We start from the raw sequence: 25,284 nt of genomic DNA, 5'->3' as shown, positions 1-25,284 counted from the left end.
CTAATGTCTGCATTCTTTGGATTCTGTGTATCATTGTGCCTTGAGATTTGTCACTGGTTGTAAACACCTTACTCATCACTGCACATTGTATATAAAAGCGGACTGGCCATCCTTGTATGTAGCAGGTATACCCATTGGTTGAGCTTTATATATAAAACTCTCCTTGGCCTGGTCCCTACCTATCTGTGTACATATCTCCTCAGAAACCATCAACATTACAGCCTCCGCTCACAGGACACTTTACTACACTTTACTCGTACTGAGCTGTGCAAAAAAGCGTTTTAGTACGCTGCCCCCTCTGCCTGGAATACTCTCCAGAAAGACTTAAAATGAAAAGAACTAATCAGTTATGATGCTTTCATAACAATTTTAAAGGACTTAGAAGGTGAAAGTATTGGAAATTGTCATTGCTTTTAATTCAGTATCTGTGCCTGCCCCAAACCTGCTTTTATTTTATTCATTTCTTGTTATTTTGTATTATGTATCTTATCTTATTATCTGTGTATTGAATGTATGCCTGTGTCCTTGTGCTGCCCCTCTTGGCCAGGTCCCTCTTGGAAAAGAGATTCCTTATCTCAATGAAGTCACCTGGTTAAATAAAGGTTTAATCTTTAAAAAATAATAATAACACTGTTTACAGAAACGAAATAAGGCCTTCAAAGAAAAGAACACGGTCCCTACAGTCAAACATGGTGCAGGTTCAGATGTTTTGGGTGCTACAGTCAAACATGGTGCAGGTTCAGATGTTTTGGGTCTCTACAGTCAAACATGGTGCAGGTTCAGATGTTTTGGGTCTCTACAGTCAAACATGGTGCAGGTTCAGATGTTTTGGGTCTCTACAGTCAAACATGGTGCAGGTTCAGATGTTTTGGGTCCTACAGTCAAACATGGTGCAGGTTCAGATGTTTTGGGTCCTACAGTCAAACATGGTGCAGGTTCAGATGTTTTGGGTCTCTACAGTCAAACATGGTGCAGGTTCAGATGTTTTGGGTCCTACAGTCAAACATGGTGCAGGTTCAGATGTTTTGGGTCCTACAGTCAAACATGGTGCAGGTTCAGATGTTTTGGGTCTCTACAGTCAAACATGGTGCAGGTTCAGATGTTTTGGGTCCTACAGTCAAACATGGTGCAGGTTCAGATGTTTTGGGTCTCTACAGTCAAACATGGTGCAGGTTCAGATGTTTTGGGTCTCTACAGTCAAACATGGTGCAGGTTCAGATGTTTTGGGTCTCTACAGTCAAACATGGTGCCGGTTCAGATGTTTTGGATCTCTACAGTCAAACATGGTGCAGGTTCAGATGTTTTGGGTCTCTACAGTCAAACATGGTGCAGGTTCAGATGTTTTGGGGCTGCTTTGCTGCTTCTGGCACCTGACGCCTTGACTGCGTGCATGGCATCATGAAATCTGAAGACGACCAAAGAAATATGGGGCGCAATGTAGGCCCCGGTGTCAGAAAGCTGGGTCTCCCACAGAGGTCATAGGTCTTCCAGCAGGACAATGACCCAAAGCATACTTCATAACATTTAAAACAAAGTGCTGAAGAGTTCTGAAGTGGTCAGCAATGAGTCCCGATCTAAATCCCATAGAACACCTGTGGAGTGTCTCAAAACAGGAGTTGAGAGAAGGCACACCTTCATATATGAGAGACCAGGGGGGTATTCCATCAGCGTCATTGATGCATCAACATGCATCAACTAAAGGAAAATCCAGGCTTATTCTCACAAGTTTGATCAAAAATAAGCCTAGATTTTCCTTTAGCGACGTTGATGTAATACCCCCCTGGAGCAGTTGGCAAAAGAAGAGTGGTCCAAAATTCCAGTAGAGAGGTGTAAGAAACTCATTCATGTTCTTTTTTTTCCAAAAGGGTGTACTACCAAATATTAAGTTGATAATCATTTTGCCCAAATCATTTGTAATTGCAACAATCTTCTGGGAGAAGTGGTGCATTATCTGATAGATGTGCAGGGGTGCCAATATTTTTGTCCATGACTGTATGTGTGAGTGTGAGTGTGTGTGTGTGTGTGTGTGTGTGTGTGTGTGTGTGTGTGTGTGTGTATGTGTATGTGTTAGGGTTGGACGGTTTTACGGTTAAACCGGAAACCGGGGTTTCTAAAAATAACAACAGTTTTTACCAAAACCAGACTGTCATAAATTGCTATATATAATAAACGGCATAAAGGTGTGTGGTTGAAGATGCTATGAAAGTGATTTTTGTAAACAATGTAATTTGTCAATAAATTAACTGTCTAAAAAGACGTGTCACGTGACAGCTTCTCCTCAGAACAGAGAATTAGGGAACAGTGTTGCCTGATTGGCTGTATTCCCGCCCAATTAGGCTACTTATGATCACACTGGGCAGTTTTTAGACTGTGGTTGGGCTGGAAATCAATCCCATCTGGCAACACTGTTAGGGAAGCGAGATGCTGCCTTAAAAAAAAAAAAGTGTGCGCGTTACGAGCTCTTCTGAATACTGAAAAGGTGAACAAGCTTTAGAATAGCCTTACGGACTAAATAGACTAGCCTTGATGCAACTTTCATGCCCACTGTGATGGGGTACATTGCAGACCGCTACAGTCTGTAGGATACAATACGAGTTTTTTTTTTTTCATTGGATGAAGGATCATATGGAAGGAGATTAACTAAGTGAGTTAAATAATAAATATGATGTTTGCTGGTTGAATCTCCTTTCGGTCTATGGAATGCGTCTTAAATGCATAAATAATGTATTGAAAAGAAATCGCATTCCAGCGACCACTTATATTTGTGAAACTATGAAATAGCCTAATTGTGTTGCAACTATGCTTCTGGTGTTTTTTCGACAATGTCATTTTGAATCCCGGTTAACCGTGGTTATTTTCGTTAACGGTTTCTTGGTTTCAAAAATTGGAAACCGTCCATCTCTATTGTGTGTGGGAAACAGTGAAATCATAGGTGTGTTTACGTACATCTGTGTGTGTTTGCGTGTGTGTGTGTAGGTGTGAGTGTGTGAGTGTGTGTGTGTGTGTGTGTGTGAAACACAATGAAATCATAGGTGTGTGATTATTAGGGATGTCCCGATCCCATTTTTTCACTACCGATACAGATACCGATACCTGGGCTTCAGGTATCTGCGGTACCGATATCAATCCCACATTTGTATTTATTGTTTTACTCCTGAATAATAACAAATACTTCCCCAGTATAGTCCACAACAACAGTTGGCTTAAAGACTGCGAGTCTTTATTCAAGCAACAAAAACAGTACTCTGCAGTACTCAGTGACCAACTGGTTTAAAGTTAAAACAATTTAAACAGCAGCATTCAGCATTGTAGAAAAAAAAAGAGTTGGGGCGCTTAGGTGGCGTAGTGGATTAAGCGCTGACCAAGGCTCCTGGTTCGATTCCAGCCGCGGACATATCCTGCATGTCATCCCTTCTCTCTCTCTCACCCATCCTTCCTGTCATAATCTATACTGTATCTGTCATTAAAAGGAAAAATATGAGTGGGACTGCCCCGCTCAGAAAAAATAACTTTAAAAAAGTAAAAAAAAAAAGAAAAAAGAGTTACTGTCTGATTTCTAGTTTTAGTGCCTTCAGGTTTTTATTCTATTTATCTTCTCTTACAAATGGCAAATCAAATATAGGACCCTTTTTAAAAGTGTAGCCAAGTGACGCCCGCTGGTGAGACCATAAACCAGTCGCAGAATCGAAGGGGTGTCAACAATATCTTTTTTTTTTTTTTTTTCATAACAGGCAACTTGACGTTTTAAAGTACCCAGTCGATATAATATACAACAGTTTAATGATCACTAAATCTGTGGATTGGATTCACTGTTCTTGTTTTCCGGAGGCTACCGGTAAGTGATAATGACTTGTAAACATACCTTCGTTTTAGGACGTGTTCAAAAGCAAGGACAGTGTGTTCATCTAATTATGTGTAGTTATGTGTTTTTAGCATGTCTATGTTCTCTCAGCATGTTGTGATGTTATAAAAACGCAGTTAGACGTTCCTAGCGATGTACCACAGCCGCTAGCTGTTAGCAGCGTTTGTTGTGGTTTGATCAGTCACTTTTCTCCTGTCACATTCCCATTCTTGAGGTGCACCAACATTCAAATACTCGTGTCGTCTTGAATTTGTTTCCGATTTCAATGTATGAAGCATCATTTGAAAGCTTAAAATGTAAACAACCGAAATATTACTTAAGCAAATGGTTTATGATTTCACCAGCTGGCATCATGACATTGTCAGACTCATTACACACAGGTAGCTACTAGCCAACTCTTCCTGACCGACCGCCCCCAGAGGGTGCGGGTGGGCCTCCACACCTCCACAGCCCTCAGCCTCAGCACTGGGTCCCCCCAGGGCTGCGTGCTAAGCCCCATCCTCTACAACCTCTACACCCACGACTTCACCCCCGTCCACCCCAGCAACTACATCGTAAAGTTTGCAGACGACACCACCGTGGTGGGATGTATCTCGGGGGGGGGACGAGGCGGCGTACAGGGATGAGGTAGAGCAACTGAGCAAGCTGTGCAAGGTTAACAACCTGCTGCTAAACAAGTCAAAGACCCAGGAATTCATCGTAGACTTCAGGAGGAAAAAGTCCGAGATCCAGCCCCTGCTCATCGACGGAGAGAGCGTGGAGAGAGTCTCAACCCTCCGATTCCTGGGACACAACATGCGGGATGACCTGGCCTGGAAGGACAACACAAAAGGCACCATCAAGAGGGCACAACAGCGGCTATACACCCTGAGATGCCTCAGGAAAGAACACAACAAGCAGGAGATACTGGTGGCCTTCTACCACGGCGCAGTGGAGAGCATCCTCACCTACGGCATCTCCAACTGGTTCCACAGCTGCACAACAGCGGAGAGAAACGCGCTACAGAGAGTCGTGAGAACAGCACAGAAGATCACCGGCGCCCCCCTCCCCTCTCTGGAGGAGCTGTACAACACACGCTGTCTCAGGAGGGCCTCCAAGATCTCCAGGGACCCGACCCACCCTGGGCACGTACACTTTGTCAAGCTGCCCTCGAACAGGAGGTACAGGACCCCGGCCGCTAAGACAAACAGACTGAAGGACTGCTTCTACCACAGGGCCGTCAAGGCCCTGAACACAGAAAAGGCCTAAGTTCTGGGCCCAGGACAGTCCGGACGGATTGTATGGCAGCTAGTGCTGAGGCACAAACATGTACATTTTCAAGCCTGAAAACTGTGACACTTTAAAATAATGTGAAAAAATACTTTTGTGCAATATGACAACCCTAGTTGACTATCTGTGCAGTATAGTACAGTGGATTGTGTACATAGCCTTTATTGATGTAAACCAGCTCCTTACCTTCTTGTGATTTTATGCTTTTATGCTTTTTCTAAAATGTGTTTTTTTTCCCTTTCCTAACACCAGGGGAGCCACCCCTCCTAAATTTCGTTGTTTGGTACCTGTACTGTAGCAATGACAAATAAAGTCCATTCCATTCCATTCCACGTGACCACTGATTACTACTGTTGTCATCACGTGAGTGACACGCCAGATCGGTGCCTATTTTCTTTCTGGTGCAATCTGCGATCCAGCATTCAGGACCAATATCGCACAGATATCCCATATCAATATCGGATCGGGGCATTCCTAGTGATTATGTATGTACTGTCTGTCTGTGTGTGTGTGTGTGTCACCTGTCCCTCTGAGTTGCTCCCCCAGGTGTACACCTCTCCGGTGGAGGACAGCACTAGGGTGTGTTCGGCCCCCACAGCGATGTCCTCTATGAAGACCCCCGCCAGGGCCGGGACCTGCTGGGGCCGGTTGTGGTTCCTCGCCCGGCCCTCCGGGAGACCAATCAGACGGTCTACACAACAACAACAACAACAACAAGTTTCACTACTGACAGGGCCTGGAACAACTGTGAAATAATTGTCTAATGGCAATGAAATGCTCTAATGGCAATCTTGACTGCTGCTCCGACATGCAAGCTAGCTAGCTGGTTAACAACAAACTCGTTCGTTTCCGTGTGTTGCCCCCCCCCCCCCCCCCACCCAGGCGTGGACGTACCCTGGCCGAAGGTGTAGACGCTGCCGTCCTTGGTGAGCGCCACGGAGAACTGGGTCCCACAGGACACCTTCTTCACCCTGACCCCACACAGCACCTCCACCTTCTACACGCACGCACGCGCACACACACACACACACACACACACACAGAGACAGACACACAAGACACACACGCACACACGCACACACAGACACACAGACACACACACACACACACACAGACACACAAGACAGACAGACACACAGACACACACACGGGCACACACACACACACACACAGAGACACACAGAGACACACAGACAGACACACGACACACACACACACACACACACACACACACACAGAGACAGACACACAAACACACGGGCACACACACACACACACAGACACACAGAGACACACAGACAGACACACGACACACACACACACACACACAGAGACAGACACACAAACACACACGGGCACACACACACACACACAGGCACGCACACACACACACACACACACACACACACACACACAGAGAGACAGACACACAAGACACACACACACAAATGTCACATCCAAGGTTCCACTCTTATCCTGGACAGCTCAGTCAACAGTAGCCACGGTAACCACTACCACACACACCTGGGTTACAGTAAACACTGACACACACACACACACACACACACACACACACACACACACACTAGAGTTACAGTAACCACTACCACACACAGACCCACGCACTCACGCACTCACACACACACACACACACACACACACAGACGTCAGGCACTCACACAGACACACACAGACACACTTGCACACACATGTACACTCACCTGAGGAGAGGACTTGGCAGTGGAGTTCCCCAGGCCCAGTTTCCCGTAGTCTCCGTCTCCGAAGGCCCAGACCATCATGCCGTCAGCTGACACCGCCAGGGTGTGGTTCAGACCGCAGGCCACCTGGGACCACACACACACACACACACACACACACACACACACACACACAACTCTCAATACAACTGGACAGACACAGTATGTCAGAGCACCTTTGACAGAAATATCTGTATCGGCACATATGTGACGGGGTCTGGTGAAAAAGTTCCCATCAAGTAGGACAATGTCTTTTTTTTTTTTTTTACAGATTATGAAAGTGCAGATTGTAAAGAATAGTTGAAGAAGATATGCTTATTTGAATGTTGGAACCCCTCAAACAGAGGATAGGAGAAAATCGCTCGGAATCAAAACAGACGCGTTTGCAACCTAGCATTGGTAGCTAGCTAGAAGCTAACAAGAAAGCATTGCTTTGTAACTAACTATCAGGGCTCTCAAGTCTCACGCATTGGGCGTGAGACACACGGGTTGAAATGCGGCGTGTGAACGGGTTGAAATGCGTGTGTCTCACGCCCAATGCGTGAGACTTGAGAGCCCTGACTACCTGCATGTTTAGCACATCACAACATGCTGATGGTACAACAACATGCTAAGTACACATTAACTACACATAATGAGATGATCACACAGTCCTTGCTTTTGAACACGTCCCAAAACGTACGTTTGTTTACAATCCATGTATCACTAACGCACCCGGTACGAAGCAGGACGGTAGACAATACAGTGAATCCAATTCACAAAGTATTTAGTGATCCTAAAACTGTTGTTTGTTATATCGAGTGGGCTTTTCAACACTTCAACTTTTGTAATGTGAAACGGACCTTTGCGGACCTTTTCACCAGACCGTGTCCAGTGTTTCCTCTATATGCATTTATTCGTGGCGGGCCGCCACGAATGAATTTCCTCCGCCACTAATTGATTCAGACAGTCCACTTTGATTCAGGCTGCGCAGAAAAGCAGCGAGTTATTATGACCGGAGAACAGAAAAAAAGCAGATTGAAGCTAGATTTAGGCCACTTCCAGACCTACATTTCGTTACGATTTAGGGTGTAGTTAGTTACAATATGTTACAATGTTGCAATTAACCTCGTCGCTTGTGTTCGCACTGCAATCGAGACTGAATTGCTCTCAACAGGCGCGCGGCGCGAGGCGACGCGCTTTCAAAACAGTTTTGTGATTGGTCCGAATTTAGCGGGACATTTGGATTTCTCTCTTCGCCCGTCGCCGGTCCCTTTAATCCCGTAAACGTATCCTAATCAAAAATGCAACATCATCAGCGACGACTGTGGGTTATTGCATTTACTGCTGTTCTCTGGTTCATGTTCTTATACCAGTGCTCAGTATAGAGTATTTTAAATGAACATTCGTAATGTATGTCTCTGATGTTCATGGTCAATTAAATCAGCCTATTTTGTGAAACAAATAATGTTCCCGCTAATGGGTTAACCGAGCATTCTCGCACCTAACGTGCAAGCACCTAGCTTCGAACTATTCATAGCAATATGCGCGGGGCAAAAATAATCTATTGCCTCTAAAATCACCACGAACAGAACGGCGGAGGTACGGGTAAGCAGGGCTCATGTTGATGTCCTCAAAGGTAAGAGTTGGTTTTCTTTAACTCAACTGATAGCATTACCTTGCTGTTGTTGTTTACCGAATGCTCCATCTGACTTTCACACTGTGATTTTACTTGTGTAAACAGTTAATGAGTAACGTTAGCCGGTTTTGTGCGTGTACTGTACGTGTACTCTCATGTAGGCCTACTTCGTATTGATCTTTCTGTGTGTGTAATGCGCGTTCCGCATGTTCCGCTGCAGCTGTAGGATATATTGGTATTTGATCACCTTCTATATATGTATATATAAAATCACCTGCTCGGCTTTGTTTTGAGCGCCAGTGTGCGTTTTATGCGCGTGCACGCAGAAAAAAATTGACAAATGAGCGCTCCGCCACTAATGTGAAAAATCCTGGAGGAAACTGTGCGTGTCACATGTTCCTCTGATAATGCGCCCATGTGCGTCAGCAGCCTCGCATTTCGAGAATATCGAAAATCTGTGTAATTGGGTTTTTTCCTGAGCAAATGATACACATATGGCTGTTTTATGAATGGACACTTGTTTATTGGTATTCAGGGAGCCTGGTAGGGAAGTGGAGGGCTGGAATGAACCATTTCTGGAAACTTGTGCAACACTTGTGTTTTAAGACTGCTTGTCACAGTGCATTCTTGTATGTCTCTGTAAATGAAATATACTGAGGACGACTAAGATAATTCAGTGCACCATCAAACTGTCACAACAAGTTAAGTTGTGCACTGGACATGTGGAATTCTCATTTGGCACAGTACAAGAAACTGCACATAAACTAAATACATGCTGCAGTATTTATCAATGGAGATCATTTCAGGTCATTATTGAGATGTGGATTCATGCCTAATCAGCATTAACAGCATCTTTTTAATTTATTTTTTTGCCATTGCTTACTTTAAACTGTGCTAAAAAGAAACTGTAAAAAAATATCTATACATATACCGTATATATGTTACGGTACATGTGGGAATACGGTACATGTGGGAAAACTAGGGTTAGGGTTAGGTGCTAGGGTGACTTGGTACATGATGGCATGTCTAACCCTAACCCTAGCACCTAACCCTAGTTTTCCCCACATATACCGTTTTCCCACATGTACCGTAAAATATATATATATATATACAGTACCAGTCAATAGTTTGGACACACTTTCCCCTTCAATTGAATGACTGGTACCGTATATTTAGGCAGATATATCAGTTATTGGTGAATGTTGCCTCCAGCATCGGTATCGGACCCGAAACTCAAGTATCGGTCGGGTTCTAAATAAAACACTAATCAATAGAACACTGTATCATGTTCATGAAACATCTACGAGACTGTACAGAATAACATAACACTACCAGTCTTCTTAGTGGAGGACCAGGGTGTGTCTGCAGCAGTGTTGGGGTCTTACCTGGCCCACCTCCTCAGTAGTGTGGAGGTCAATGGTAAATGGACTGCACTTATATAGCGCCTTTATCCAATGCGCTTTACAACGGCCTCTCAGTCACCCATTCACACACACGTTCACACACCAATGGCGGCCAAGCTACCCTGCAAGGCGCCGGCCGGCCCGCTCACTGGGAGCAATTTGGGGTTCAGTGTCTTGCCCAAGGACACTTTGACATGTGGCCAGCCGGGGCTCGAACTGCCAATCTGCCAACCTTGCGATCATTAGACGGCGGCTCTACTTCCTGCGGCTCTACTTCCTGCGGCTCTACCTCCTGCGGCTCTACCTCCTGCGTGACAGCCGCCCCGAAAAGTCTTACCTGTCCCACCTGGTAGCCCTCCAGGGCGGTCACCTTCTCAGGAGTGTGGAGGTCTTACCTGGCCCACCTGGTAGCCCCCCAGGGCTGTGACCTTCTCAGGAGTGTGGAGGTCTTACCTGGCCCACCTGGTAGCCCCCCAGGGCTGTGACCTTCTCAGTAGTGTGGAGGTCTTACCTGTCCCACCTGGTAGCCCCCCAGAGCTGTGACCTTCTCAGGAGTGTGGAGGTCTTACCTGGCCCACCTGGTAGCCCTCCAGGGCTGTGACCTTCTCAGGAGTGTGGAGGTCTTACCTGGCCCACCTGGTAGCCCTCCAGGGCGGTCACCTTCTCCGGCAGCTTCTTGTTGGAGGTGTTGCCCAGGCCCAGGCGGCCGTAGTCTCCGTTCCCAAAGGAGAAGAGCTTCCCATCCGCCGTCACCACCGCCGAGTGTTTGAACCCGCAGGACATCTGACCACCGCAACACACACACACACACACACACACACACACACACACACACACACACACACACACACACAATCTTCTGAAGTGATTCGTGCTTTTTGATCTTCCCCCTCTACCTCTTCTATCTTCTATCTCTCCCTCTTCTATCTTCTATCTCTCCCTCTTCTATCTTCTATCTCTACCTCTTCTATCTCTCCCTCTACCTCTTCTATCTTCTATCTCTCCCTCTACCTCTTCTATCTCTCCCTCTACCTCTTCTATCTCTCCCTCTACCTCTTCTATCTTCTATCTCTCCCTCTACCTCTTCTATCTCTCCCTCTACCTCTTCTATCTCTCCCTCTACCTCTTTGTCTCTTTCTTAAAGAACTGATAACCGAATTCAATGATTTAGTTAAGAGTGCGAGGGCTGAGTACTTTTCGAACCTTATTGTGTCTAGTAAGAATAACCCCAGGGTACTGTTTAAGACTATCAATTCAATTGTCAGCCCTCCCCTCCCTTCTGTACCTGTGTTCTCAATGATGACTGTAACCGTTTTCTTTTGTTCTTTGTAAATAAGGTTGCTGATGTAAGGGCGAACATTGTCCCCTCCCCCTCCCTCCTCCCACTCTGCCCAGTCACCCAACCTTCTTGAGCAGTTTCTCGCCTGTCTCCCTAAAAACCTTAACAGACATAGTAAGCTCCATGAAGTCCTCCTCAAGCCCCTTAGATATTCTACCCACATCCATGCTTAAGGAAGTTCCCCTCTGTTGGCCCTTCTTTAGTCACTATTATAAATAAGTCCCTAGTCTCTGGCTCTGTCCCAGCCTACTTTAAGGAGGCGATCGTGCATCTTAGCTTTCAGTCTCAACCATGTTAGTGAACCAACGTGAACAGTTTTGCTTGTTATAACCGGCTTTCTAGATAGCTCACGAGCAAAACATTTGCCGTTTTTTTTCGGTGAGGAAATTTCTTTTAGAATTTCAGTCACATTAACGTCGTTTTCGACTAGATTGAGAGTCCGTCTGTGGGGAGCATGGCGCGTTCTGGCCTGCAGAGGGAGCCAGACTGTTGGTGGAGGGTGGATGACGGTCTGATTACGGACAGGTGTCAGTAATCAGACTCGTTATCCAACTGGTCTATTTAACCTGTGTGTGTTTGTTCCCCCGGAAGAGTGAACGAGACAGGGAGAATCTGTCACACAGAGAGAGAGAGAGAGAGAGCTGTGCCGAGGAGCAAATGAGATCCCGAAAGGGGGTGTGGTGCGGAGAGCCGGACAGCTGAACGAGTCCCGAAAGGGGAAGCAGCGGGCGGAGAGAGCGAGAGAGAGAGAGAGCTGTGCCGAGGAGCGAACAGGTCCCGAAAGGCACACACATGACGTCACCACGTAGCCTGGACACACACACACACACACACATGATGTCACCACGAAGCCTGGACACACACACACACACACACACACACACACATGACGTCACCATGAAGCCTGGGGACACACACACACACACGGAGAGTCGGACAGCTGACCGAGTCCCGAAAGGGGACGCAGCGGGCGAGACGTGCACGGACGGCCGCACGCTATCCTTATTGGTTGCCTGCTTTTATTATTTTATAAGACTCTCTCAGGCACGCCGGTGGCGTTCCTAAAGCTGTGACAAATAAAACGTGTTGATTACACCGTTCCTCTGTGTCGACCTCCCTCTGTGCCTAGAGACTAGAGACACCGTCAAGTCCGTTTTATAACGATAAATCTAAAACCTGACAGTCTTCCTCGTTTTCCCTATTAGACACGGTATGAACTCTGTCTAAACACTAATGTCTCTCTATCTCTCTCTCTCTCTCCCTCTCTGTCTCTGTCTCTGTCTTTTTCTCTCCTCTCCTCTCCCTCTCTGTCTCTCTCTCTCTCTCAATTCAATTTCAAAGGGCTTTATTGGCATGGGAAACATTTGAAATTTACATTGCCAAAGCATGTGAAGTGTGAAGATAAAAAACAAAAACAAAAAGAATGTAATGTACATACTAGAATAAATAAATAGATTACATACTAGATTACAAATCCCTCTCTCTCTCCCTCCTCTTTCTCTGTCTCTCCCCCCCCCCCCCCCCCGTGGAAGGTTTTCTGACGGACCTGCACCACCTCCTCCCCCTGCAGGGCCTCTATCTGTCTGGGTCGGCGCTGGCGGTCGCTGTTCCCGTGGCCCAGCTTGCCGTAGTCCCCGTCCCCCCAGCTGAACACCTCCCCGCTCTCCGTCAGAGCCATGGAGTGGCCGTCGCTGCCGCACGAGGTCACCAGCTGGGTCACCACGAAGCCTGGACACACACACACACACACATGACGTCACCACGAAGCCTGGACACACACACACACATGACGTCACCACGAAGCCTGGACACACACACACACACACACACACACACACACACACGACGTCACCACGAAGCCTGGGGACACACACACACACACACACACATGACGTCACCACGAAGCCTGGACACACACACACACACACACACGACGTCACCACGAAGCCTGGACACACACACACACACACACACACACACAACGTCACCACGAAGCCTGGACACACACAGGCACACACACACACACACACACACACACGACGTCACCACGAAGCCTGGACACAGACACACACACACACACACACACACACACACACACACACACACGACGTCACCACGAAGCCTGGGGACAGACACACACACGACAGTACTCAAGGTACTTTTTGAGATATTGAATTGAATTGAATATAACTTTATTGTCCACCAAGGTGGAAAATTGTCTTCGGCTCACCAAACAGAACAATCAACACAAGAAGCCAGAAGGCAACCAGCACGACATAAAACACCAACAGGCAGAGACAGAGACAGGGTTAGACAGAGACTGGGTCAGTCAGAGACAGAGACAGGGAGAGACAGAGACAGGGTTAGACAGAGACAGAGACAGGGTTAGACAGAGACAGAGACAGGGTTAGACAGAGACAGGGTTATACATAGACAGGGTTAGACAGAGACAGGGTTAGACAGAGACAGGGTTAGACAGAGACAGGGTTAGACAGAGACAGAGACAGGGTTAGACAGAGACAGGGCTAGACAGAGACAGAGACAGGGTTAGACAGAGACAGGGTTAGACAGAGACAGAGACAGGGCTAGACAGAGACAGAGACAGAGACAGGGTTAGACAGAGACAGAGACAGGGTTAGACAGAGACAGAGACAGGGTTAGACAGAGACAGAGACAGGGCTAGACAGAGACAGAGACAGAGACAGGGTTAGACAGAGACAGAGACAGGGTTAGACAGAGACAGAGACAAGGTTAAACAGAGACAGAGACAGGGTTAGACAGAGACAGACACAGGGTTAGACAGAGACAGAGACAGGGTTAGACAGAGACAGAGACAGGGTTAGACAGAGACAGAGACAGGGTTAGACAGACACAGAGACAGGGTTAGACAGAGACAGAGACAGGGTTAGACAGACACAGAGACAGGGTTAGACAGAGACAGAGACAGGGTTAGACAGAGACAGAGACAGGGTTAGACAGACACAGAGACAGGGTTAGACAGAGACAGAGACAGGGTTAGACAGAGACAGAGACAGGGTTAGACAGAGACAGAGACAGGGTTAGACAGAGACAGAGACAGGGTTAGACAGAGACAGAGACAGGGTTAGACAGACACAGAGACAGGGTTAGATAGAGACAGGGTTAGACAGAGACAGGGTTAGACAGAGACAGAGACAGGGTTAGACAGAGACAGGGCTGCACATTAGAAACACATAAAAACAGTTCATGTCTGTGGCTTCCGTCTTGTCGTCACTTTGCAGAATTAAGGATGCTGATGGCACTTGGAATGAAGGACTTCTTGAATATATTTCTAGTTGCCAGGGGAACTCTATAGCGCCTCCCAGAGCTCATGAGCTCAAACTGGCTGAATAAAGGATGGGAGGATATATTCAGCACTAGTTTGTTATTACTAACCCACTCAGCCACTGTTCTGAGCTCAGTGCTCGGTTCACACGTGTGTGTGTGTGTGTGTGTGTGTGTGTGTACCTTGCAGGGCGGAGATGACGGTGAGCAGGTGCAGGTCGTCAGAGTTGCCCTGGCCAAGGCGGCCGTAGCTGCCCTCGCCACACGCCAGGACCGTACCGTTGGCCTGGATCACAAACGTACAGTTCTGACCACACACCACCTAGAGGGAGGAGGGGGGGAGAGAGACAGAGAGAGAAAGAGACAGAGAAAGACACAGAGAGGGAGAGAGACAGAGAGAGAAAAAGAGACAGAGAGAGGGAGAGACAGAGAGAGGGAGACAGAGAGAGAGAAAGAGACAGAGAGAAAGAGGGAGAGAGAGAGAGAGAGAGAGAAAGAGACAGAGAGGGATAGAGGGATAGAGAGAGAGAGAGAGAGAGAGAGAGACATTAGTGTTAAGACAGAGTTCATACCGTGTCTAGTAGGGAACACAGTCCTAAAGGAGACGGGTTGGTGAAGAACGAGGGTCAAAGGTCAAACTATCAAATTGTCCTTCAGTCTGGTCAGGAGGTTGGTGTGTGTATGTGTGCCTTGTCTTCACCAGATCCTCCCATACCTCCAACCTTACTGTTACCCCTCTTCCAGTTTCACTTTGTATCCTTCTCCCACCCCCTCAAATCCACCTCTTCCCGGTCAGTCTCTAACCACGTCGTACCCTCTCGTCGCAACCTACGTACCCTGTCCCCCACCACCCTCTCTTCTTCTGTCTTATCCTCCCTACCCTCTGTTGAATCCTTCTCCCTTCTATCCACTGATGCAGAAACCTCCACCCTCCTGTCCGCTCTCACCTCATCCTTCGACGCACTCTGTCCACTAACCTTGAAGCCAGCTCGATCCTCTCCTCGAGCTCCCTGGCTCTCTGAAACCCTACATGCTTGTAGAATAGAGCTCAGGGCAGCTGAGAGGAAATGGAGAAAAACTGGCCTCCCTGATGACCTAAACCTTTATCACTCTCTCCTCTCCAACTACGCCTCCTCTGCATCAGCTGCTAAAGCATCCTACTATCATTCCAAAATACATTCTTCTGCCTCTAATCCTAGGAAACTGTTCTCCACATTCTCCACACTCCTTAACCCACCTCCTCACCTTCCTCCTTCCTCCTTGTCTGCTGATGACTTTGAATGAATGAATGAATGAATGGTCTTTATTGTCATTGCTATAGTAAATGTACCAAACAACGAAATTTGGGAGGGGTGGCTCCCCTGGTGCTAGGAAAGAAAAAAAACCTAAAAAAACAAGAAGGGAAAGGAGCTGGTTTACATAAATAAAGGCTATGTACACTATCCCCTATACTATACTGTACAGATAAGACGACTAGGGTTGTCATATTGCACATAGTGTTATTGCACATTCATTTCAAGTGTCGCAGTTTGCAGGCTTGAAATGTACACATTTGTGCCTCCGCACTACACCTGATTTTTTCAATCCAGCAGCTGCCATCAATCCGTCCAGACTGTCCAGGGCCCAGAACCTAGGTCTTTGCTGTGTTCAGGGCCTGGATGGCCCTGGGGTAGAAGCTGTGCTTCAGTCTGTTTGTCCTTGCGGCCATGGTCCTGTACCGCCTTTTCGAGGGCAGCCGGGCAAAGTGTTCGTACCCAGGGTGGGTTGGGTCTCTGGAGATCTTGGAGGTCTTCCTGAGACAGCGTGTGTTGTACAGCTCTTCCAGAGAGGGGAGGGGGGCGCCGGTGATCTTCTGGGCTGTTCTCACGACTCTCTGTAGCGCATTTCTCTCCGCGGTTGTGCAGCTGGAGAACCAGTTGCAGATGCCGTAGGTGAGGATGCTCTCCACTACACACCTGTCACCTACTCCCTACTCTACACTACCCTTTTCCCGCCTCTCCCCTGATGAGATTCTCACACTGATCACATCTAAGTGGGCAACCACCTGCCCTCTCGATCCCATCCCCTCCCCTCTTCTCCAATCCATTTCCTCCGACATCCTTCCTTACCTTACCACCATAATCAACTCCTCCTTATCCACAGGATCTGTCCCGGCTGCCTTCAAGATAGCCAGAGTAAAGCCTCTCCTGAAGAAACCAAACCCTCGACCCGTCTTCTGTCCACAACTACAGACCGGTATCCCTTCTCTCCTTCCCTTCCAAAACCCTTGAACGCCCTTGAACAACTCACTGGACCCCCACCAATCCGACTTCAAGGCTGGGCACTCCACTGAGACTGCTCTCCTTGCTGTCACGGAGGCCCTCCACTCAGCTCAAGCTTCCTCCCTCTCCTCTGTTCTCATTCTCCTGGACCTGTCTGCTGCCTTCGACACAGTCAACCACCAGATCCTTCTCTCCATCCTCTCAGAACTGGGCATCTCTGGCACCGCACACTCCTGGTTTGCTTCCTACCTGGTGGGTCGCTCCTACCAGGTGACTTGGAGAGAATTGTTGTCTTCTCCATGAACCCTCACCACTGGGGTACCCCAGGGCTCTGTCCTAGGGCCCCTACTGTTCTCCCTCTATACCAAGTCTCTTGGCTCGGTAATCTTCTCACATGGGTTCTCCTACCACAGCTACGCAGACGACACTCAACTTTTCCTGTCCTTCCCCCCCCTCTGACCTACACGTGACAACACGTGTCTCTGCATGTCTCGCTGACATCTCTACATGGATGTCAGCCCACCATCTCAAGCTCAACCTTAACAAGACTGACCTACTCTTTATCCCTGGGAAAGCCTGCCCTCTCCAAGACTTCTCCATCTCAGTGGAGAACTCTACTGTAACCCCCTCCCAGACAGCCAAGAACCTTGGAGTGATCCTGGACAACTGCCTATCCTGTGCGGAGATCACAGTGACAGCACGGTCCTGCAGATTCTTCCTTTACAACATCAGAACGATAGCAGCGCAACTCTTGACCCAGTCACTGGTCATCTCCTGCCTTGACTATTGCAACCAAGGTTCCCACACCTTCTGAAACATCAAATTCAAGCACCTTTCAAGGACTTTCAAGACTCAATTCCCTCAAATACAAAGACCCAACACAGCATAGTTTGAGACAGATCTAGATGAGAATTTATATAATAGGAACTATCCGCTCACAGACAACAATTAAAAAGAGAGGTGTGCTTGAATGTGTGAACACTAGATGGTCTCTACCACAGCACAGCAAAACAATATATTGTGAAATATGTGTAAAGTTAAGCAATACAGAGACTTATTTACTACTTGACAAACATTTTTTAATATTTTTTTGAGAGAGAGAGAGAGAGGAATTCAAGCACTTTCAATGACCCATGTCTATTTTCAAAAAGTTTTAAGACCTTGATTTTTTTTCTCACAAATTCACTCCCAACGCACTGCTGGCAGACCTTTGTTTGCAGCTCACCAGAATGCTGCTCCCCATTTTACATTTACATTTAAATTTTTGGCATTTAGCAGACGCCTTATTCCAAAGCGACTTACAATCAATACATTTGAATACTAAGCATGTGAATCAGCAATCCACCATTCGTTGCAGGAAGAGTAATCTAGCTCGGGCCCGGGGCCACTGATAGAAGGAAAAACCTTCTCCCTATCGCCTTCTACTAAAACGTTTTATTTATTTTTTTTTACTGGAAAAACTGAGAAACAGTACAAGGGGGGCAATAGAAGTTCTTAGGGACACAGTAGAGGGGAAAGCGGGTGTCTTTAGGAGACGTAGTGGTGAGGGTCAGAAGATGTCTCAGGAGGAGCAGTTAAGATGTAACCTGAAGAGATGGGTCTTCAGTCTACGACGGAAGATGGGTAGTGACTCTGCCGTTCTGACTGCCGTGGGGAGCTCATTCCACCAGCGGGGAGCCAGTGTTGTGAAGAGACGTGATCGGGCAGCCCGACTGCTGTGTAGAGGAGGTGGGGCCAGTCGGCCAGCCGAGGTGGAGGAGCGGAGTGAGCGGGCAGGGGTTTGGGGGGTTACCATTTCCTTCAGGTAGGCAGGGGCTGTCCCTTTAGCTGCCTGGTATGCAAGCACCAGGGTCTTGAATCTGATGCGAGCTGCTATCGGGAGCCAGTGCAGGGTGCGAAGGAGAGGGGTGACATGCGAGTATTTGGGGAGGTTGAATACCAGCCGGGCAGCAGCATTCTGGATGAGCTGCAGAGGTCTAATGGCTGAAGCGGGGAGCCCAGCCAGGAGTACATTGCAGTAATCCAGGCGGGAGATGACCAGTGCCTGGGTCAAGAGTTGCGCTGCCTCTCTGGTAAGGAATGGTCGTATCCTTCTGATGTTGTAGAGGAAGAATCTGCAGGAGCGAGCTGTTGCTGCAATGTTCTCCGCACAGGATAGTCAGTTATCCAGGACACAGGATAGCCGTCTGGTGTTCAACCTCCCCAACCGCCCCTGCCTACCTGCAGGCAATGGTCACCCCCCAAACTTAAGCCTGTTCACTCCGCTCCTCCACCTCTGCTGGCCGACTGGCCCCACCACCTCTACGCCAACACGGCAGTCGCGCTGCCCGGTCACGTCTCTTCACTACCCTCGCTCCCCGCTGGTGGAATGAGCTTCCCACGGCTGTCAGAACTGCAGAGTCACTACCCATCTTCCGCCGGAGACTGAAGACCCATCTCTTCAGGTTACACCTTAAATGCTCCTCTTGAGACATCTACTACCCCCCCAGCACTGTGTCTCCTGAGACACCTGCTTCCCCCTATACTGTGTCTCCTAAGATTTCCACTTCCCCCCTTGTACTGTTTCTCCAGTGTCTACATTTTTTTTATCTTCTTCTTCTATCACGACGGCCTGGCCTGAGCTAGATGACTCTTCCTGCTACGACTGGTGAATTGATGATTCATTGGCGTAGTCAAATGTATCGATTGTAAGTCGCTTTGGAATAAGCCGTCTCCTAAATGCCAAAAATGGAGTAGATTGTAGATTGATAGAGTAGATTGTCCTACAAAGACACTTAGACTTAGATTTAGTAATCAAAAAATGTATTAGACCCCTATACTTTCTTTTATTTATTTTGTGTTTCTTTTTATTATTACTACTCGATCTTTTCAGTTTGTAAAGCGTCTTTGAGTGTCTAGAAAAGCGCTATATAAGTCTAATGTATTATTATTATTAAATGTAAATGCCTACCTGAGAGAAGGAGGGGGCGGTGGTTGTAAATGTGATGCCTACCTGTTGGGCCTGAGAGAAGGAGGGGGCGGTGGTTGGCACCAGGATGTTCCTGCCCGCCTCTGCCAGCTGGCCGTGCCGCCCCGCGCCCCACAGGAACACCTCACACACACCTCCCAGGTGCCAGTCCTGCCACACACACACACGCACATGCACACACACACACACACACGCGCACACACACACACACACACACACACACACACACACACACACACACACACACACACACACACACACACACACACACCATGCCATACATTTTAGAGGTCCAACTTCCTGTAACAATCACAATCAGTCCCTAACTAAACCAATCAGTGGAGAGCTTACTGTACCTAAGTAAGGAACCAATCAGTGAAGAGCTTACTGTAGCTAAGTAAGGAACCAATCAGTGAAGAGCTTACTGTACCTCTGGTCTAGAGGTGGCCCAGGACATGATCTGTTCATCCATGCCGGACCCCCATTTACTGTTGTCCTGTAGGGAGAACACACAAACACACACACACACACATCACCATACACACTTATTTACTGTTTGCCTTTAAAAAGAACACACACACACACACACACACACACACACACACAGAGACAGACGGACAGAGAGACAGACACAGATACATAGACAGACAGAGGGGCAGAGAGACAGACAGACAGACACAGAGAAAGACAGAGACAGACAGACAGACACACAGACAGATAGACAGACAGACAGACAGAGACACAGACAGAGAGAGACAGACACAGACAGACAGAGAGACAGACAGACACAGACAGACACAGAGAGAGACAGACAGACAGACAGAGACACAGACAGACAGAGAGACAGAAAGACAGAGACACAGAGAGAGACAGACAGAGACACAGAGAGAGACAGACAGACAGACAGACAGACAGACAGAGAGACAGACACAGACAGACAGAGACACAGACAGACAGAGACACAGACAGACAGACATACACAGACAGACAGACACAGATAGACAGACAGAGAGACAGACAGACAGACAGACAGAGAGAGACAGACACACAGACAGACAGACACAGACAGACAGAGAGACAGACAGAAACACAGACAGACAGAAATACACAGACAGACACAGACAGACAGACATAGACACAGAGAGAGACAGACAGACAGACAGAGACACAGACAGAGAGACAGAAAGACAGAGACACAGAGAGAGACAGACAGACAGAGAGACAGACAGACACAGACAGAGACACAGACAGACAGACAGACACAGACAGACACACAGACAGACAGAGACACAGACAGAGACACAGACAGAGACACAGAGAGAGACAGACAGAGACACAGACAGACAGAGACACAGACAGACACAGACAGACAGACAGACAGACAGACAGACAGACCATCAGCAGGGCCAGGTCCTCTCTGTTCAGGGGCTCCAGGTCGGGCACAGTGAAGGACTCTGGGAAGGCGCCACCCCTGGCCAGCGCCTCGGCCGCCTTGACCGTGGTGGAGAAGCCGTCGAGCCATGCCCACTCGCTGGCGCCCCAGGCCGTGGTGGTGGTGGCGGCGGGGGGGGGAGGGGCCTCGGAGGAGGAGGAGGGGGGGGCCGCGTGGCGGAGGCGCGGCCGGCGGTGGGGGGGCGCGGGGGGGCAGCAGAGGAGCAGGTCCAGGTGGAGGCCCACCGCCAAGGAGGACAGACACTGCATGTAGGGGCTGTGGACCAGCTGGTCACCACACACCACGTGAGGCTGGGGGGGGGAGACAAACAGGGAGAGAGACAGACAGGGAGAGAGACAGACATAATTAGATGTGGGTCACATAGGAGAAGGAGGTCAAAACAATGGTGGAGAATATTAAAAGAAAAGATATACATATATACCAGTATATATGTTACGGTACATGTGGGAATACGGTACATGTGGGAAAACTAGGGTCAGGGTTAGGTGCTAGGGTGCTACGGTTAGGGGTAGGGTTAGGGTTAGACATGCCAGCATGTACCAAGTCGACGTAGCACCTAACCCTAACCCTAGTTTTCCCACATGTACCATAACATATAGATATTATTGAAGATAAATATGATGACATGACATGTTCTATGATACCTTCTCTAGGTGTATATAGTAGTGTTACCTTCTCTAGGTGTATATAGTAGTGTTACCTTCTCATAGATGTATATAGTAGTGTTACCTTCTCATAGATGTATATAGTAGTGTTACCTTCTCATAGGTGTATATAGTAGTGTTACCTTCTCATAGATGTATATAGTACTGTTACCTTCTCATAGGTGTATATAGTAGTGTTACCTTCTCATAGATGTATATAGTAGTGTTACCTTCTCATAGATGTATATAGTAGTGTTACCTTCTCATAGGTGTATAAAGTAGTGTTACCTTCTCTAGGTGTATAAAGTAGTGTTACCTTCTCTAGGTGTATATAGTAGTGTTACCTTCTCTAGGTGTATATAGTAGTGTTACCTTCTCATATATGTATATAGTAGTGTTACCTTCTCATAAATGTATATAGTAGTGTTACCTTCTCATAGGTGTATAAAGTAGTGTTACCTTCTCTAGGTGTATATAGTAGTGTTACCTTCTCTAGGTGTATATAGTAGTGTTACCTTCTCATAGATGGATATAGTAGTGTTACCTTCTCATAGATGTATATAGTAGTGTTACCTTCTCATAGGTGTATATAGTAGTGTTACCTTCTCATAGATGTATATAGTAGTGTTACCTTCTCATAGGTGTATATAGTAGTGTTACCTTCTCATAGGTGTATATAGTAGTGTTACCTTCTCATAGATGTATATAGTAGTGTTACCTTCTCATAGGTGTATATAGTAGTGTTACCTTCTCTAGGTGTATATAGTAGTGTTACCTTCTCATAGGTGTATATAGTAGTGTTACCTTCTCTAGGTGTATATAGTAGTGTTACCTTCTCTAGGTGTATATAGTAGTGTTACCTTCTCTAGGTGTATATAGTAGTGTTACCTTCTCATAGGTGTGTATAGTAGTGTTACCTTCTCATAGGTGTATATAGTAGTGTTACCTTCTCTAGGTGTATATAGTAGTGTTACCTTCTCATAGGTGTATATAGTAGTGTTACCTTCTCATAGGTGTATATAGTAGTGTTACCTTCTCATATGTGTATATAGTAGTGTTACCTTCTCATAGGTGTGTATAGTAGTGTTACCTTCTCATAGGTGACAGACAGACAGACAGAGACAGACAGAGAGACAGACAGAGAGAGAGATAGACAGAGAGACAGACAGAGAGACAGAGAGACAGACAGAGAGACAGACAGACAGAGAGACAGACCTTCACGTAGGTGTATATAGTAGACAGACAGACAGACAGACCTTCTCGTAGGTGTATATAGTAGACAGACAGACCTTCTCGTAGGTGTATATAGTAGACAGACAGACAGACAGACCTTCTCGTAGGTGTACTGCTCTTGCAGCATGACAGGCAGCCTCTCCAGGAACGCCCTCATGCAGGGAGCCATGTTCAATCCCACAACCCCTTGCTTCTTCAGCGCCATGCGGCAGGTGGCCAGCACGTGGTTGGAGGACAGGAAGTCGCCGGAGCAGTTCACCACCAGGACGTCCTGTGGAGGCGGTCAAACAAGACGGAGGGTCGGACAGGTCAGCCCGGACGGTCGACGGAACATCACATGTGAGTTCGCGTAGTTCTCACGCCACTTTCTGTGTTCTAGGTGAGCCGTTCTGGCTCAGGATTGGACTGGGCGGAGCGATGGGAGGATGGGCTCGTGATCTTGTTGGATGTTGACATTACAGGGCGGCTGTGGCGCAGGAGGTAGAGCCGCCGTCTAATGATCGCAAGGTTGGCAGATCGGCGGTTCGAGCCCCGGCTGGACACATGTCGAAGTGTCCTTGGGCAAGACACTGAACCCCAAATTGCTCCCACTGAGCGGACCGGCGCCTCGCATGGTAGCTTGGCCGCCATTGGTGTGTGAATTAGGGCTGCCACGATTAGTCGACTAGTCGCGACGACGTCGATTACCAAAATCGTCGCCGACATATTTGGTAATCGACGTCGTCGCATGTTTTTTTGGAGCTGATTATTATTATTTATTTTTTTATTTTTTTTACCTTTATTTTACCAGGCGAGACAATTAAGAACAAAATTCTTATTTACAATGCCGGCCTGCAATAAGGGGATAATATGCAAGATGCAAGATGCAATATAAGCGATAAGCATTCGTTTTTTCTTCCCTGAAGCTGCCACTGGCTAGCGTCTCCCAGTGTCTTTGATGTACATGCGCAGTGTCGGTCATCCGGGACACACGTGACATCCCCGGAAAAACAAACGGAGAAATGTCTTCCCGTCCTCGTACGTCTAAAGTGTGGGAGCATTTCAACCACAACGTTGAAAAAAAGAATGTAAAATATACAATTTGCAAAGCTGAACTCGCTTATTCATAATATCATGGCAGCACGTCTATGATGCGCGAGCATCTCAAAAGGAAGCACGTTGTGGCAGATGACGAGGAAGACGATGGCTCGTCTCGGTAAGCTAGTTAGCTTGTTATTGGCTAACGATATCGTTACGTTAAAAGCCTTCTTACATTATTTTACGTTATGTGCTGTAACGTTGTCATCAAAGCGATACTATCAAATAGCAAAAAATGTTGTCTTAACGTTACAGTGCTAAGAAGGCGCGTTCTACTATGGATAGTTATCTTGTCAAGATGCCAACGTGCATTTCCTCGCTATGAATGAATAGTCCACACAGGAGAGAAACAATGTCTTTGCTCAGTCTCCTGCACTTTTCTTTGTTATGTTATTTGATTGAGACCAAACCTTTTCTCTACAAACATTTCTTTTTGTGGATAATTGCTCTTTTTTAGTTGCCTTAGTGCCTACCTCATTTTATTTTGCAGCACTATTCAATACATTTAAAATGTATGTTTGATGCCAGAGATGAGTGAAGCAAAGCAAAACTTTTGTACTCTGTACAAGTATTTATTTTTGTTTTTGTATTCTTTTGGTTGCCTAGTGCCTAGCCTACCTCATTTTACTCAGCAGTTTGCACTCTCTACTACTCTTTACATTACATTACATGCAAGTGATGCCAGAAATAAATCTGCAAAGTTCATTAAAATATCTATTTTTGAGTGAACAATCATTTTAATTGTCTTTATTTTTAGTTAGCACATGCCTACAACAACAACTAACAACTTCAAGCTAAATTTAGAAGCTGATTTAGAAGATGATAGTTAAATAAGAGCGATTGAGTAATTGTGCGATAAGCTGTAATTTATGATCCGATTAGTCGACTAATCGTTAAAATAATCGGTGACTAGTCGACTATGAAAATGGATGTTTGTGGCAGCCCTAGTGTGAATGTGTGTGTGAATGGGTGAATGAGAGGCTGTTGTAAAGCGCTTTGGATAAAGGCGCTATATAAGTGCAGTCCATTTACATTACAAGAACCCCCCACATGTCTATAGAAGTGGTTGTTTGGTTGTGTGGTTGTTTGTTGTTATG

At 47.0% G+C, this 25,284-nt stretch overlaps 1 protein-coding gene across 1 annotated transcript in view; it reads right to left on the bottom strand.

The window, feature by feature from the left end:
• Positions 1–25,284, bottom strand: part of herc1 (HECT and RLD domain containing E3 ubiquitin protein ligase family member 1) — a 215,688-nt gene that overhangs the window by 29,585 nt on the left and 160,819 nt on the right. Inside the window, exons 64-73 of the mRNA XM_080532022.1 lie at positions 23,208–23,381; positions 21,176–21,523; positions 20,211–20,276; positions 19,805–19,930; positions 14,735–14,873; positions 12,795–12,976; positions 10,537–10,692; positions 6,853–6,975; positions 6,026–6,128; positions 5,653–5,822 (exon numbers count right to left, since the gene is read on the bottom strand). Of these exons, the coding sequence (XP_080388148.1) occupies positions 5,653–5,822; positions 6,026–6,128; positions 6,853–6,975; positions 10,537–10,692; positions 12,795–12,976; positions 14,735–14,873; positions 19,805–19,930; positions 20,211–20,276; positions 21,176–21,523; positions 23,208–23,381 (1,587 nt within the window). The remainder of the gene's footprint in view (positions 1–5,652; positions 5,823–6,025; positions 6,129–6,852; positions 6,976–10,536; positions 10,693–12,794; positions 12,977–14,734; positions 14,874–19,804; positions 19,931–20,210; positions 20,277–21,175; positions 21,524–23,207; positions 23,382–25,284) is intronic.

Source organism: Nansenia antarctica (genome assembly GCF_963989245.1).
Source record: "Nansenia antarctica genome assembly, chromosome: 5".
Classification (NCBI taxonomy): Eukaryota; Metazoa; Chordata; class Actinopteri; order Argentiniformes; family Microstomatidae; genus Nansenia; species Nansenia antarctica.
Note: the sequence above shows the minus strand (reverse complement) of the source record. Positions and strands in the feature narration are given on the sequence as shown.